Source organism: Galeopterus variegatus, unplaced genomic scaffold, assembly GCF_000696425.1.
Source record: "Galeopterus variegatus unplaced genomic scaffold, G_variegatus-3.0.2 Scaffold383, whole genome shotgun sequence".
Lineage (NCBI taxonomy): Eukaryota > Metazoa > Chordata > Mammalia > Dermoptera > Cynocephalidae > Galeopterus > Galeopterus variegatus.
The window spans coordinates 28,629-45,894 of record NW_007726494.1 but is presented as its reverse complement, the minus strand read 5'-3'; the positions used below and the strand labels follow the sequence as shown (position 1 = coordinate 45,894).

The 17,266-nt window shown below is 39.7% G+C and overlaps 1 protein-coding gene across 1 annotated transcript in view; it reads right to left on the bottom strand.

Moving 5' to 3' along the window:
* RAPGEF4 (Rap guanine nucleotide exchange factor (GEF) 4) overlaps positions 1-15,329 on the bottom strand; it is a gene marked incomplete at its 5' end in the record, with an annotated part of 123,364 nt that extends 108,035 nt beyond the window's left edge. The window contains 2 exon segments of the mRNA XM_008568170.1: positions 12,537-12,625; positions 15,187-15,329. Coding sequence (XP_008566392.1) covers positions 12,537-12,625; positions 15,187-15,329 — 232 coding nt within the window.
* Positions 15,330-17,266: the final 1,937 nt, after the last annotated feature.

The window sequence follows — 17,266 nt, the reverse complement described above, 5'->3', positions numbered from 1 at the left end:
ACAAAATAAAACATCCGATTTAACTGTACAGTTTAATAAATTTTGACAAATATATACACTGGTGTAATTACCACTCAAATGAAGACACAGAACATTTCCATCAACCCCCAAAAGTTCCCTCATGTCCCTTTCCAGTCAAGACCCTCCTTTCAGAGGTAATTACTGTTCTGATTTCTATCATCATAAGGGAGTTTTGCCTGTTTTAGAACTTCGTATAAAAGGAATCAGACAATATACTCATTTGTGTCTGGCTTCTTACGCTCAACATAATGTCTGTAAGATTTATCCATGTTGTTGCATGGAACACTAGTTTTTTCCTTTTATTGATGAGTAGTTTTCTGTTATGTGCATATATGCCACAATTTGCTTATCCATTCTCCTATTAGTGGACATTTGGGTTGTTTCTAGCGTGGAAACATTATGAATATAGCTGCTAGCAAGAATCTTGCTATCTTTTCATATGACTACTATCTGCTTTAAGAAGAGGGGGAGAGTCTATTGAAGATGAACTCAGTTTTTTTTAGTTAGAGGGTTCAGTTACAATATTTAAATGGGAAACTGGAATAGGGGTGCAACTATTTTTGTCCGCCTGTCTTGAAGAGATGAGAAAACTGAGGGTCAAAGTGGTGGATTCACATGGCTCCAGTTCACACAGTTAATAAGTAGTGAGGCCAGATTCTAACCAAGTCTAGCTCACGGTAGATATTAAGCTTTTTGTATCATGCTGCCTCCTGCAGCCACAACAGAGTAAAAGCAGCATCTGATGAAGTACAGCGGGGCTAGTTTATAAAATGTTGTGAATCAATGATTAAAAAGTTTCTTAAGGAGTACTAAAAAAGTAATTTCCTCTCTGCATGCAACATTGGTGATAATGTTTGGATTTAATCCTAACTAGTTTCAAATAATGCAAATAGCCACTCAAAATCACCTGGACATTAATTTTGCAAAGCATTATAAACTAAGGGAAATACACAAGGGTAATCCTCTGTGTTAGAAAGCTCAGTCTTCCTTTCATGCATCCAATACGTGATAATAGGCAAACGTTATTAAGATCAAGTTAGTGACTCTGTAATCACATTACTAAGACACCTGCCCATAAGAGTCCAGTCCTTGAACTATAGCAAATTGCTTTGGTACAGATATTACCATATAAAATTATGTACAGGAAAATAAAATCAATAATATCTCAGAAAAGAATAAAAGATCAGGGGAGAATTTATGAATAGCCTGTTAATAAATTTTCCAAAAAGTCAGCTGCAAACAAATTCACTCAGAAAAATATCCCCAGAACTGAAATATCAATACTCAGCAAGTTAGGTATCTCTGAATAATTTTCAAATTCTAGTAAAAACACAAGATAGATTATGATAAATCAGAGACTTTCACAAATCCTCTAGAATAGCAGATTTCCCTGAGGCTCCCACCAGCCTACTTCATTTTTCTATCACCTGAACCCTTGAGAAATAATTCGTTTGCCTAATTTGTACTTTCCAGCATTAAATTCTACTTTAAAACTTGAGAGGGATGGACCATAAGTATTTTGCTGCCACGATCCACATAACTTAAATATCTAAGCTATTTGCAGCATACTATAGAATGCATAGGAACTATGAAGCTCTCAGTTATTCATGAGCTAGTTGCAGAGTTTATGGATTAGCCAGTCTTCCCCTTTCTCACCTCCCATTTCTGACACATGTAGTTTGTCACCAGACGGTACACAGAGAAAGACACAGGCTATGAAACTTATACAAGCCTGTGTTTTTACCAGTGAACAGTTCTTGTTGGAAAGACAAAAGATTGAATTTATTCTTGGATATTCCCTGGTGATTTTGACCTTACCCATGCCTTATCATATACACCAAAATAGAGTCATGGTAGGGTTGGGACCTGCTCTGTAACGAGAGGACCATGCCAGTGAGTGTACAGCCACCATCATCGGCTCAGGCCCCGGGCTCACTTCCAGGAACACATGCTCTCCTAAGAAATGAGTGAAAGATCAGTCCTTTCTATGTCTCCCTCACACTTGGTCCACTCAAATTTAAGAACAGGGAGTCACAAATTACAAGATATGATCTTAAAATTGGGACTGGAAAACCTTATCTGAAAGGAGTATTATTTGCAAATTCAAACTTTACTTTGAGCAGATGTAGAGTATTTTAGGACAAATTTACTTAGAAATCTAAATGGATTGGGGAGGTATGGGTTGGCCACTTTGATAACTGGGCACAGGGAAGTAGAAAGTGCCAGGAAGAACATTTTCACTCTAAAGACTAAACACTATCTTCATGGTCCATGGGTGCTAGGCCTTATTTACATTTCAATCCCAAGCAAGGCCTTGCAATGTGCTTAGAAAGTAATTATCAAATAAAGAAATTTACATCCAAATGCTTTCCCATTGAGCAGAACCCATTTATGTATGTTGCTCAGTATTACTCCAAAAGGCAGGATAAATGTGAACAGGACGAATGTGAGTCAATGTGAAGGAAACACATTGGTCCGCACTTCTTTTGGTCCACACTAAAGTCTAACCAGGTCCCTACAGTCAGAATCCCAAGCCCGGAACCCTGAAGATGTGCTGAATGAATGCCTCTGCCTGTTGCTTAGAGTGTCTGTTTCTGAATAACATCACAATTTCTTCTAAGCTTACACTGGAGGTCTGCTCATGTCTCAATACTTAATAGGGGCTATTCAGAAGGACATTTTTATTTTCTGCTCATTTGCAGGTTAATGTTCAGAGAGGCCATCTGAAAGAAAATGTTTACAATGACATAGAGACTGAAGAAAGCAATCAGCACCTACTCAGGGAATAAGAAACATTAACAACAGTGAAAGAATGTCCTATTTTGCCATAGATGGCAATTTATTTTGAAGACTTTCAAATGGGAAATGAAAATTTAAAAACCAAAACGTCTTCAACATATAAAGGTGGGTTTAGCAGATGCTGCTGGAGCCCTGCCAGATTCCTCTCCACCTCCAAAGTCATTTGTAACTTTCTAGATGGTTCCCATACACACCTGTGGTGTCCCACCTCCAGCACCTGCATCATAGCTCTACTTGGGGGCAGAGTGGTAGGCAGTTAATGCCTTTAAGGTGCAACCTCCACCAAAGAGGCTTGACAGTGGGGGGATAAACACCCCAGCTTCCTTACCGTGCACAGTTTCTTAGAGAGTTCCCAGAAGGAGTGAGTCCAGTTGTGCATAGTGGAAACACTCTTATTAAGACACTTTCATTGCCTTTTCTTCCTTGTCTCACTCCCCCACTCCCTTACCGCACTTCCTGGGGTCATCACCAAAAAACCACTTGTAGCCAAATCATTGTCTCCAGGACTGCTTCTGAGGAAACCCAAAATAACAGAGTGAAGTAATCAATATGGCTGTGGATCCTAAATTGCACTGTGACCTTGGGGGAGCAGGGGTCATGGGGGAAGTGGGGTACTGGACCAAACCAGCATTCGCAAAGACACTTCTGTAATAGGGACAGAGATTAGCTTATCGCTCACCACTTGCATCAGACATATCATAAGTGCAGTATTCCTTGGGTGACATGTGGGAAGACTACATTGTGTAAGTAAACATACTGGGTCACCCAAGGCCAATTCTACTGTATAATAAGGGGTGATGGGTTCTCAAAAAAATTACCTATGGCATATCACTTACATGTCTGCTGGTTTCCTCCTTTGATCTGATCCAGCTATCTCTAATCTATCAGTCCACTTGATCACTCCTTCCCCTTCCTCCCTCTAAAACACACACTTACTTACTTAATTACCCACTGACCCTTACTAGTACATACCCTCCTGTGCAGCAGCATGCATGGGGAGCTGCATGTGTGGGAGTGGAGACCAGGCCAAGCACTAGGCCAGAGGTCCTGACTATGACATTTCATTTATTCTTCATAACAGTTAAATGAGGCCATGTATTTAAATTGCTTTGCACAGTGCCTAACTCAAAACAAATGCTTAATAAAATGTGAATATTCTTACTGACAGTAGTATTAAAACATCAGTAATGCTATTGCTATTTTATAGGTTGAGCAAAATCAGATGTTCAGTAACTTGCTCAAGACCATGGCTAGTAAGTGGAAGAGCTGAGACTAGACACAAGTCAGTCTAATTACCCATCCATATACTTCTTAGATTGTCATATGAAGGGCTTAGCAGGAAAATCAGTTAAGGTGTTAATTTAATCCATTTATGTTCTTTTTTCAGTCAGCCAATCTAAATATTTATTGAATATCTAATAAGTCCAAATCACCAGGAAAATACAAAACATTTGGCACTGCTCCCCCCTCTAATCTTCCATTTTCCATACTGGGGTCCACTTGACCCTCCCTAGAGGATCAAATCTATCCAGGCAATCCTCTTACTCATTAGGAGAAACTTAAGGTATCATAAGCCAGTAACTAAGAGTTGAATCAGCATTTCTGCTTTTCCCACTCTGATCCTGTGTCCCAGTTCTAATAATGAAGTTCCTTGCTCGGCTGGAGAAACTGGGTTTCTGTCTTTCTGAGTCTCTGCTTTGATAACCTGCCTGGTAACCTAATTCTTCTCAAAGTGGCAGTGCCTTACCCTGACAGCCCTCCCGGAGCCCCAATTCCTCTCTGGCAGTCCTTCTGTGGCCAGAGTTCTCAGCCTGCAGGCCGCCCACCTCCACTGCTGGGCCCCTTCCTGCCTCCCTCCCCATCAGCAAGCCAGGCCTCATCATGCTACCACTTACACATCCCTCGGCCCTTCACCATCCTAACCTGGGGCTGGGTTACCCCACCTTCTGCTTCCTCTCCACCTCCTGCCCAGCACTGCCTCCACATGCCCTCTAGATACTTCCTACCTCCACCAGTGGCAGCTCCCAGTTTCCAGGTTCTCCTCCTCCACCCAGCTAGGCACCAGCTGAAGCCATGAACAATATCCTGGCTCAGTACGTGTCTTCAGTGGGACAGGCAGGGTCTGGTGATCTCCATTCATAAAAGTTGGTATTGGGTAAGTTAACAAAAATGTCAACAAAGCTGGCCCTGATGGGAGGCAAAGGACACCCACGTGGAGGCACCCAGAGTCAGAACAGTCAGTGCTTAGGGGGAAAAAATCCCCTGGAGGTGGCAAGAGTGAAAAAAAAGCATGGGCCTTGGTAGACCTAGATTAAAAATTCACCTCTGTCAATTAGCCATGGCTTTGGACAAAATGCTCCCTGGAGCCTCAGTATCCTCATTTGTGAATTGGGCACAATCTTTCTTATAAGATTATTAGAAGGATTAAACAGGAATTCCTGGCTCGTAGTAGGTGCTCCATTAATACTGGAAATTACCTGTAACTCAGTTACATTTATATAAACGAATAGGCTATCCATGTTTCTAAAAAGCAAATTATATTTTTTTCTACTATTTAAATAACAGAAAATCTCTATATTCATTTATCATTAATCTTCAACTAATGATGGCTTTCAACACTTAAATTCCAAGTTTCTCTATCCCCCAGTCTGGATGTCAAGTGGTTTGAATGATCTGCAAAACACTTCAGCTCTCTGGGGGAGCTTGTATTCAGAGGAACCCTTCTGACAAATCCCGCTGTAAATCAAAGAATCCTTTTGTACTGCTACTAATCACTCCTTAATTTATCTGCTTTGTACATCTGAATTATGGTATACTAGGTTTTCTTAAAGCAGGCATTCTCATATGAGGCATTTTATTTGTTTGTTTCATTATCAACACAGCTACAGTATGAAAATTGGAATGGTGTTAAGAAAGCCAATGGTTATGTGTAACTGATAATTAAGATTGTTATCCAAGCTAAGAAACTTGTGCCTTGCAAATGATATCTATAATCACCGGCTGAAGTCCAATTTACACAAGTTACAGACATTCTGATGAAATTTTAAAGAGATAACAATCAATAAAACAGACATAAGAATTCTCTGTGGTAAGTACATCAAGATATTTTTTAAAAATTGTCCTGTAACTTCATGAAGTACCTGATCTTTTAATTACACATATTTAACTCACTTCCATAATAATGGCTCAAGAAGAGTTCATTGTCTCTTGGCAAATTTATTGTATTGGATACATGTTGAATTAGCACCAAGGAACAAATTGGTCCCATAATTGTGTAGACCCAGAATCACAAATTATTACAAAGCAAATATTTTTTACAGTTTTTATTTTAGGCCTATAATAAGTTTCATAGCACCTGGATTTATTTCATGAGCTTGAATTTAGTACTGGAATCTATTTAGTGCTCCAAGTCCTTTTAAATAATAAAATTTAATGGCACCCAATCTCTGAATAAGTCAAGACGTTAGATTGTATATGCTGTCAAAAGGATTTATTGCCAAGTAGGAAGGCAAAATACTTCTAAGTCAACTGTGTTTTCCAACAGTAAAATGTGTTTTCCAACAGCAAAGACAAGGTCTGTTACTTGAGAGCACTTCCCTGGAATCAGCATGTTAGCCACAGCTTAAGAAGATCAGGCAATGGGCCGGCCCGGTGACGCACTGGAGAGTGCACCGCTTGGGAGTGCAGCGGCGCTCCCGCCGAGAGTTTGGATCCCATGCGGAGACCGGTTCCCGCTCACTGGCTGAGCACGGTGTGGGCGCAACACTGAGGGTTGCGATCCCGTTGCCGGTCCCCGGTACGGGCGCGACACCGAGGGTTGCGATCCCATTACCGGTCAGTAAAAAAGACAAAAAGGAAAAAAAAAAAAAGATCAGGCAAGCTGGCTGTGGGAAGGTTTGATGAGAATGGACTAGCATTAGCATTCTGATAACTGAATCGGGGAGACCAGCCCCATTTCAACAGAGAGCCAGTCTGTCCAGCATGGTGACGCAGTTTTGCATCTACTCAAAGAAAGAATTACATGGCAACAAAACCAAATACAGGATGCCTTATGTGGATGCTACATAAACTCCCAATCAGTTCCTAACAAATAGCATGACCTGTGCACAGACAAGTAGTGAGAGATTACAAGCAACCACTGTGGACTTGGCACCTCTCATGTTTTATGGGCTTAATAAAAGTGTTCAGGAATGTACTCAGAATGTTTCCCAACTAGATATTCTCTGTGTGAAAATAATGGGGTGAAATGAAAGAACGGAAGAATCAGAGACAAAGAGAGAAAAACAGAGAGGGATAGAGAGATGTACATTATGGAGAAACATGCTTGTCCTTCATATTTTGTAAATTAAAATGCAATGCTTAAAACATTGTTGTAGAGGCAAAGAAGACAGGGCAAATAAAAGTACATTATTTTACTTTAGGGAGAAACCAGTAAGAGATCTTTTTCCAAAATTAGGTTAAAATTTGCCAGATAATTTCAGTGACTGATAATGTGATGGAATTCTGTGATGACCCAGGCCAAGCATAGCCCAGATTCTCTGAGCCCATGAAATGGCTGAACAATATTGTTAAACTTGCTGTTTCACATACCAAGTACATTTCCTGCTTTTTCTGTTCTAGCACTACCCTCTTGTGATAAAATAACAGCATTGCAAGCATTGCAGCCTACAGCATTACACTCGAGGCAGGCAACTTTTCTTTTACCAAATAGTAATTTAAAAAGCACAGGATCTCTTGCTCCATCCCAGACTCTGTACTAAGTGCTTTCCATACATTAAATCATTTAAGGTAGGAACTATTATCCCTAATTTACTGGTAATCTAATTATGCATACCCACAGCCAATTAAGTGGGAGAGAGAGAATTTCAAAGGTCTGAATTTAACCACTGTGTGTTGTGTCAGGTAAACACTCACACTTTAAGTGTCTGCTATAGAGATGCAGAAGTTTTAATGAATTAATGAACTATCCCATTCTCTATTTAGCAGCACAAATGTCTATTCTGTCAGCAGCCATCAGAAATTCTTCTTTCATACAACTGAAAAAAAATTATACCTTTTTTAGTGTAAAGATGAATTTAAAACCTTATGTATTGCTAGAATTTAAATATTTACTATGCCAAAAAGGTCCCTCACCTATAAAATCTGCAGAGAAAATAAGAAACTTCTCCCTCTCTCCCTCCTTCTTTCTCTTTCTCTCTCTCTCTAAACCATACACGCACACAAAGAGTTGGGTAATGTTATCCGATCTAATGAGGTTTATAAGCTATTTATTGATTCTAAGTTTATTACTTATTGTTTATAATTTGTTTCAATGTTCATCTCTAACTCTAAATCTATTAAAAGACTGGTGAGAAAAAAAATATACCTATAGTATTATTCATTCTAGTGGGAATGTAAAATATCTGACTTTTAGTCCACTTAGGCTAAATAGGCACCCAAGACAGGAGAGGTTCTTGTGCATAAGAGTTCAGCTGAGGGGATCAAAGGCACAAATGTGTCCTGGTCAGACTCAGGTAAGAGGCTGAGGGTGGGGACAGGTATCACTGGGGAACTGGAAGGATTACTCCTTGCTAGGATCCATGCTGCCAAATAGAAATCTATGTGAACATGCAGGCCAGGCTGGGACAGTCCTAGACAGTGAAGTGGTCTGTGGGCAGGTCCCTTTGCTGGAAGTTCCAAGTTTCATGGGGTAAGACAAAGAACAGCCAAGACAGGAAGAGTGTCTGAGCAGCGGGGAGATGCCTCTGACAATTACACACCGTGGTAAGAGTTGGTAAGAATGCTCCTGAAGTAGCTTTTGTTTCGTGGAGTAGTGGAATAAATGTAATCTACAGGAAGATAGGATTTGCGAGTCTCTAAAGATTCCTCAAAGTAATAGGAACAGAATCATCTATGTATTTGCCAGAATTCTTCAGACAAACATGGTTTCAAGGCAGTGACTATCAGACAAGGAGGCAGACACTCAGGGCAGGGAGGGACCTGAAGAAAGAAAATGGAGGGCAGGCTAGCAAGAAGCTCTGCCCACCCTCCTGTAAAGACTTGACTCTGTGCTGTTACCTCTTTTCTCTCTTTCCTCAATTCTTAGTCTCTTGTAACTTTTCTTCTTTCTCTTTTACCAACCCCTCCACCCTGCCTGTTTTCAGTGTGGGCAGCATATGTCAGACCTGAATTCAAATCCAAGTTTGGCCACATACATCTATGTGGCCCTGGGAAAGTTGCACCTAATGTGGCTGAGCCTTGTTTTCAAGCCCAGTTGTAAAATCGGACATGAATGCCTACAGAGTAAGTCAGTTAATGTACACGGAATCCCTAGCACAGTGTGACACAATAAAGGCACTTAGCAATGACTGCTTCTGGTCTCCAGGGGTAGGAACTCCAGGTCTTTCCTGGATCTTCTCCCGTGGCCCATCATCCACCCCCCACTGGGGCTTATGATGGTTAATTTTATGTGTCAACTTGGCGAGACAATGGTGACCAGTTTTTTGGTCAAATACTAGTCTAGATGTTGCTGTAGAGATATTTTTTAGATGTGATTAACGTTTACAATCAGTAGACTTTAAATAAAGTAGATTCCCCTCCATAACGTGGTGAGCTTTGTCCAAGCAGGTGAAAGCATTGAGAGCAAACAGGTTTCCCTTGAGGTTTATTCCAGAGAAGAAGGAATTCTGCGTCCAGACTGCAACGTATAAATTCTGCCTGAGTTTCCAGCCTTCGTACTCAAGATGCTACATTTAACTCTTACCTGAATCTCCAGTCTACCAGCTTGCCCTAAGGATTTCAGACTTTCCAGTCCCCACAATCATGTGATCCAGTTCCTTGAAACAAATCTCTCTCTCTCTTCTCTGTCTCTGAGGAACCCTGTCATATACAGGGTACTACTCTGCCAAGCTAACCAGTCGCCCTGATTTGCCCACATCACTTGTGGACAGAGACCTAGGGCCCACTACAAGGCATGCACAGGTAGACACGGTGTTTTTGTTTCTCCCTTTCAAGCTGCCTGGCATGGGAGGAGGTTCAGCCATCTTGCTCATTCTCCTTAGCTTCTTTCTCTTCTTTCTCCCTTGTGGCTAGAGCGATGTCCTGCCCCTCCGAGCTGGCTCAAAGGCTGGGCCCTCTGTCTGTCTCAGGCCACGCTCAGGAGGGCTGGAGGGTAAAGGGACCCATGTGCTTTCTCTTCCTTTTATATCTTAGGGATGGGAATCAATCCAGAAAACTGTGGTTGACCATTGTGGGATGAAGTACATTGAGGAGGCAGTAAGCCAGCTTTGGTATAAAGCTAACCATTCCTTACAATGTAAGAGAAGACCACATCCAGCTTAGGAGAGTTCTCTGCATTGGGTCTGAGGTCAAAACCAAACCCAATTTTAGATCTGAAGTCTAAAATTAAAAGTTTATCAATTTTATTTTAAAGCCCACAGCTAATAACAAAGTGTTCCTTGACTATTCTTTGCTAGGACCCCATGGTGAGAGATAATTGGTCCAGGGCAATATTCCTGAAGCTCCTGGCCAAATACTATTTTAATACCATCAAAACCTCACGCCAGCTTGTAATATCTGGTGTGTCCGCACATCGCTCCTGGTGTTACTTCTCATTCCCTTCAGCATGTCTGCTCTCTCTTTTCCTCTTCTCTCCTTTCTCCTCCTTACCTCTCATCTTCCTTCCCTTCCCTTCTCCTCACCTTTCTCTTTTCAGCTTCCCCCCTTGCTCCATCATTACTCACTCAGGACCACCTTGAGAACCAGGAGGGACCAAGGAGAATCCTCCTCCTCCAGGCCCTGCCTCTTTGGCACATCCACGCAGGGTAAACCTGGGTAAGGTAAGCACAGGAGCAGCTCCAAGCAAAGCGGCCCAGAGCACACCCACCAGGACAACATCTACGGTGGGAGACGTGCAGAGATAAAGACATGGGGTAGTCTGGAAGGATGACAAAGAGTAGAGAGAGAGGGAAGTTGCACTTTTCATCATGTTTCTTTTGAATCAAATAGTCATGGAGCAGTGGCTAAGAACATATGTTCAGGGGCCTGCCTGCTTGGGTTTTAATCTTGGTTCACATAATTTCTAGAAACGTTACTTGGGACAAGCCACTTAACCACTCAGGGCCTTACTTTCCTCATCTGTAAAATGAGAACAGTAATATGTCCTACTTCATAGGGCTGTTGTGAGGACTAAAGGAGTAAATAAGTACCCGTTAAGTGCTTGGAACACTGCCCAGAAAAGATCCAGGAAATACTGTATATATCAGATATGGATAAATATGAGAATCCTGGGTATATTGGATATGGATAAATGTCTTGGGTATGGCAAATTGTCCAAGAAATGCTAGCTGTTCTCAGTCTTATTGGGAATTTGAGGCAGCTTACAAAAATCAAAATCGACCTCCCATCTTAACCCTCTCTGAAATCCAAGAGAAAACCAGCCCTATGAGAGAGGGGAAAAGGGAAAGTACCATCAAAGTCTAATGGAACTTTCTATGCATTGATGCACAGAAAGAGTATACTATGGGTTAAGTAGGATTTGGGCTCTGGCCTGAGACTTTAACCATCCATTACAATTGGGCATAACACAGGAACTCTTATTCCAAATTGCAAATGCCCACCTTACCAACAACCTTTTGGGATACCACTCCATTTTTAAGATGGTGACTGCCCACAAATCCAGTATGCACACAAGTCCCTGTAAATTTAAATCTCAAGTTTAGCGTGTCATAAATGTTTTTCACCTCTGAAGTGTGTTACTGTAGAAAAGGTTCAGAAACACTATCCGAAACATGCACTCGGCTGTACATTATTTGTCCCTTTAACTGATTCATTGATTTTTCTTGATAATTCTTTCTGATTTGCAATTACCCAATTCTCTTCCCTCAGTTTTTATCTGAATCCTGAATATGTGGATATAAGACTTGGAACATTTTCATAGTGACACATGAAGGTGGCTCTTCTGGGGCCATACTTTTCAGATTCAAGATTCCTGGCTCTAAACAGGAAGGTTGTGTCCATTTAAGCCACACGTAATGATGGAGCAAGGATTACTGCAGATGTGAAAGGAAACTCTAGGTCCAATTTTAAATATTCACAAATATTTTGAAAAGAAAAAAGAATATGAGTTTTATCTTCTATGATGCCAAGCTCCTCACAGGTGACGAATGAAGATAAAGGAAGTCAGTGCTGTACTTTAGAAAAAAATATATTATTGGCCATCCCACATATGAAAAGATGAGGTAGAGAAATAGAGATTTTAGAGGGACTGCATTGATCGCGTTTCCTCTGCATCGCTGGAGCTCCTCAAAGGCTGATGAGGCGAGCTCTTCTAGGTCAATGAAAAGTCAGGCAACAGAATGCAGGAAAGATCTAAGGAGAAACCTAGGAAGACTTGCTTCTCTTTTCCCTTTGCTCACATTTCACTCTCTACAACAGCAATTTATCACATTACAATTGAGTTGTCTGCATTTCCAATAGACAGCAAGTTCCTGGAAGACAGGCTTCTCATGTTCCAACACCTGGCACCACACTCAAATCACGGAAGACATTCAATATATATGTTTGTTGACTAACTTAATAAAAGAATTTGACAAACACTGTTGAACCCTTTACTATGGGAAAGAGGAAATAGGTTTGACAATATAATTTTGAAGGCATAAAAGACATAGAGATAATGTGTCTTCAAACAATAATAATAATATATTCTGCTTTTTAAAGAAGAGAATAGAGTATATTACCTGGTGACTGCTGGTCTCAGATACTTTCACATCCAAAGACCCTGCCAGGACAGCATACCAGTTTGTTCCAATATCACCCTGCCGAAATACTGAAAAAGAAATAGTGATGTAAATATTCCAAATACAAGTTGCTTTTACTGTATGACCTGATAGTTTTTCACTGGTTATTATAAGCATGAGTTGGACCTAAGTGAGCTTACCATCCTTCCTCTATCTGTTCCCACAAGAATATATGTTCTTTATCTCACCTATCAACGAAGCAATATCCTAGTTATTCAACATTCTATGAAGTGGAACTCTACTAAACAGAACTCTTCTATACTTACGGAGCTGTAATATGAGACCAGAACTGTAAATGCTATAAGGTATCTTGAATTTAAGAAGAATTAACTGATGTTCTATATAATTTATCTTAAATACTGTGTGATTCTTAGAAAATTATTACTCTACATGGGGTACATATTATTAAGGTTATTTGACTCCACAGAATACCAGACTACCACCCCAACTTCCTAAATCTATATTAAAAGCAACATTTTTTCTCAAATAGTTTGTCTTCTTTTAAATTGACCAATGAATGATTTTTTTAAAAATCTCCTTTGTTCAAAAACTTGAACTACTATATTATCATTGTCCATTTTCTTGTTCCTTTTATAAATTCACTACTTTTAGGCATTTGGAAATGATTCTCATCAGAAATTTCTAAAGCTGATTTTGCTTTAAGTTTGTAATCTAAGAGAGAAAATATTTAGATATTTAGATAGAGACTTAGTTTCCACACCATGTGAAGACCAGACTTTGAAAAGTAATTCTGAAACACTGGTTCAAAAATCTCATACAAACCAACTGTCCTTTTAAATATCCTAGCTGAATAACTAAATGAAATAATCTGATATTTTTAAATTCTTTTCACAGTTAGAATCGCAGGTCAAATGACTCAATGAAATATCACATGGACAGCTCAGTGGGACGGCTGAGTTTTAGCAAGACTAGCGTTCACTACATAAGAGCAAGCTTCTGGGAGCCATAATTAATGATGACAAGCTTCTCTGAACTCCCTGACTAGGACATGCTGTGGCAAGGCAAAGAACAGCAATGGCATCCTACCACGCACAATGACAAGCTTAAGATCAGGGCTGATGAGTTTACAGCTGGCCTCTCCACTAACTCTGCTGCTCTGAGCCTTTGTAAGTGACTCATTTTAGATACAGAGTTTTACCTTTCATGAACTTCTTGGTCCCAAAAGACATTATCGCTTGCCAATCATATTCACATATCATAGAAGATTCATTTTGAAAATGGCTTTAAGATATAGGAAAGAGAGTCTCATCCCCCCCAAAGTGCAGTTTCTGATATCAGTAAGAAAAAATATATATATTGGTTTTAAAATAATACATATAGATTTTTTAAAGAATAACAATGTGACTATGTGTGTGTACACATGGGAAAACATCTAGAAGAATACACAGAAAATGTTAACAGTAATCTCTGGGTTTGGGGATTGGAGGTGATTTTTATTTTGTTGACTTTCTAAATTTTCTGCAATGATGTGGTGACAGACCCTGTTGCTTTGCCACCCAGAACCATTCATGCTCTCTTATAAACGAACCCAGATTTTATACAAATTTCCACCCTTATCCACAGGGCCAGATGCTCAGAGCCTATGAGTTTTTTCCCTCGCTCCACTACAGTAATGGTGATTGGTCTAAATCAATCATGGTGATCCCATTGTCTTTGCTAATGATTGGTTTATAGGCATAGGCATGTGATGCAATTCTGGCCAATGAGACAAGAAGTCTGCTGGGGGACTTCTGAAAAAGAGATACAAGAAGAAAGAGTCCTTCAGCAGGGCATTTCTGTACTGGCATGTAATGCCTCTAACTACTGTAACTGTCTTAGGACCACTTGGAAAAAGTCTGAGGACAAAAGCCAACATATGAGGATGCATACAAAAAAAAAAAAGACAGGAAGAACATGGTACCTGAATAATGTCATTGAGCCACTTTGCTAATTAACCCTGATGTCATCCTACCTCCAGATTCTTATATATGAATCATTGATTTTTTTCCTTCTTGTATGAATAATTGATTATTTGACCCAATTAAATGGAAGTTTTCTGTTACTGCAGCATAAAGCATCCCAACAGATGGAGAAGTAATACTTTTTTAATGAAAAAATACTTTTTAAAAAAAATACAGCTGTTACCCTATCATTTTATTTTCTCTGCCCTTTATTCACACCTGGAATAGATGATATTACCGAGGTTAATTCAAAACATTACTATTAGCATTAGTAAGAGACCTTTTATCTTTATTTAATATCCTATTGGTGACATATTTCTTGGCTTAGAGAAGATAATTATTTGAATTTCTAAGGACACAGCTAAATGTATGAATCAGTACATCCTTCCAGCTCCATCTGGACAGCAGGCTGCCCTGGAGGAACCACATTCATGCTTGAACAAAGGAGTGAAGGAAACGCCTACATGGAGCTGAATAAACAGAATGAAGGGAAATGTCAACTTAATACCCTTGGCCGAAGCTCAAATATTTGGCACATAAATCCTCCATTTGCTATCTATCCCCATAGGGTAACCACAAATGAGCACAGACCATACATGAAAATATACCAATGGAGCTGCATTTCTTACATGTTATTCCTTTTTCCAGGTTCTCATAATAACCACATAAACAAATCTGATGAAGGAGATTTGGGTGAAATTTCTCAAACGCTTTAACTTCTTTCAGTCGTGTGAAGATTATATCCACATCTTCACTGGATCTTTCCAGTGGTCTGTATAGGAGAGAAAAGGCACAAAAAGCTGTATCAGTAAGAATTTACTTGAAAGTGAGTCAGCAGGCATTGTTCTAATTATATTCAAATTTATGCTATTACCCCAATTGCAAGTATTTTATTACAGATATTTATTTACCCCATCACAGGTGTTTCCTGGCCTTTACAGGTATTTCCAGGCCTTTTATAGCTATTTCTGGAACTTTGTCATCTATGCACCTCAAGTCACTACTGTTGCAGATGGCTAGATGAGGAAATCAACCTCAGAGTCTTAAGTTCAAGGTGATGCTTTTGGGTAGTGTTTAAACCCTTAGAAGTGCCAGAATGTGATAAGATTTTGCTAAAAATTGCAGATTTGCTAAAAAATTTGCTAAAAAATGCAGATTTTGTTAAAAATTGAGGTCACAAACATAAATGCCTACAGGGGCCAATCAGGTAAAGTGAGTAAAAAGAACCACATATAAGGGAAAAATTGTCTAAGACAACAATGGTGAAAGCACAAAAACAAATGAGAAGATGCTCAGCCTCAGTGCTGGTGATTTTATGGGAATGGATAGCAGCGATCATGGTGAACTGCAGAGATCGGGCTGTCTACAGGGAACAGCCCTTATTTGGCTGTTTTCCTTATTATTGGTTTTCTGAGGAAACCCAGTCCTAGAAATGTTGTCAGATCTTCCAATTGCTCAAGGTAAATTTAGATATGTACATGTTTATTCACATTTCTTAAACATTGTGTGAGTCACACACAAAAAATCCATGGAATAGATCCAACCTGTTGACTACCATTTTGTAATCTCTGGATTAACAGGAAACAGCAAACCGAACAAAAATAAGATAGTTTTACAGATCGTATAAACTACAGTCCTACCTCGGTATCTTCCAAGGATTGGCTCTAGGACCCCCCCCAGATACCAACATCTCAGGATGCTCAAGTCCATGATACGAAAAGGCATCGTATTTGCATATAACCTGTGCACACCCTCCTCTATACTTTATCTCTAGATCACTTATAATACCTAATATAATGTAACGTAAATGCTATGTAAATAGTTATTATATGAGGGTACTTCAAAAACTTTGTGGAAAATAGAATTAAAAGATAAATTTTTCCATGAACTTTTTGAAGTCCCCTGATACTGTATTAGTTTTTCATTTGTATTATTTTTAATTGTTGTATTGCTATTTTTTTATTATTCTCTTTCTTTTAAGTATTTTTGATCTGCAGTTGGTTGAATATGGAGGGCCAAATCAGTAGTCCCCCTTATCCTCGGTTTTGCTTTTCACTGTTTCAGTTATCTGAGGCCAACCATGGTCCAAAAATAGGTGAGTATAGTACATTATGATATTCTGAGAGATCAAGAGAGGCCACATTCACATAACTTTTATTACAGTATATTGTTATAATTGTACTATTTTATTATTGTTTTTGTTAATCTCTTACTGTGCCTAATTTATAAATTAAACTTGGTCATGTATGCATGTACAGGGAAAAATACAGTATATATAGGATTCAGTACCATCCATGGTTTCAGACATCCACTGGGGGTCTTGGAACATACCCCCTGCAGATAAGGGGGACTACTGTACTACAAACCTGTGCATATGACCTTATTTGGAAATAGAGTCTTTGTAGAAGTAATCAAATTAAGATGAGGTCATAGCGGATTAGGTATGGAGCCTAATCCTTAGACAAGTGCTCTTATAAAGGAGGAAAACACGGACATGGAGTCACGGGAAGACAGCCATGTGAAGGCGGAGGCAGAGACTAGAGTGATGCACCTGCAGAAAGGAACACCAAGGACTGCTGGCAACCATCAGAAGCTAGAAACGGGCAAGGAAGGATTCTTCTCTAAAACCTTTGGAGAAATGTGGTCCTACACACACTTTGATTTTGGACTTCAGCCACCAGAGCTGTGAGAGAATAAATTACTATTGTT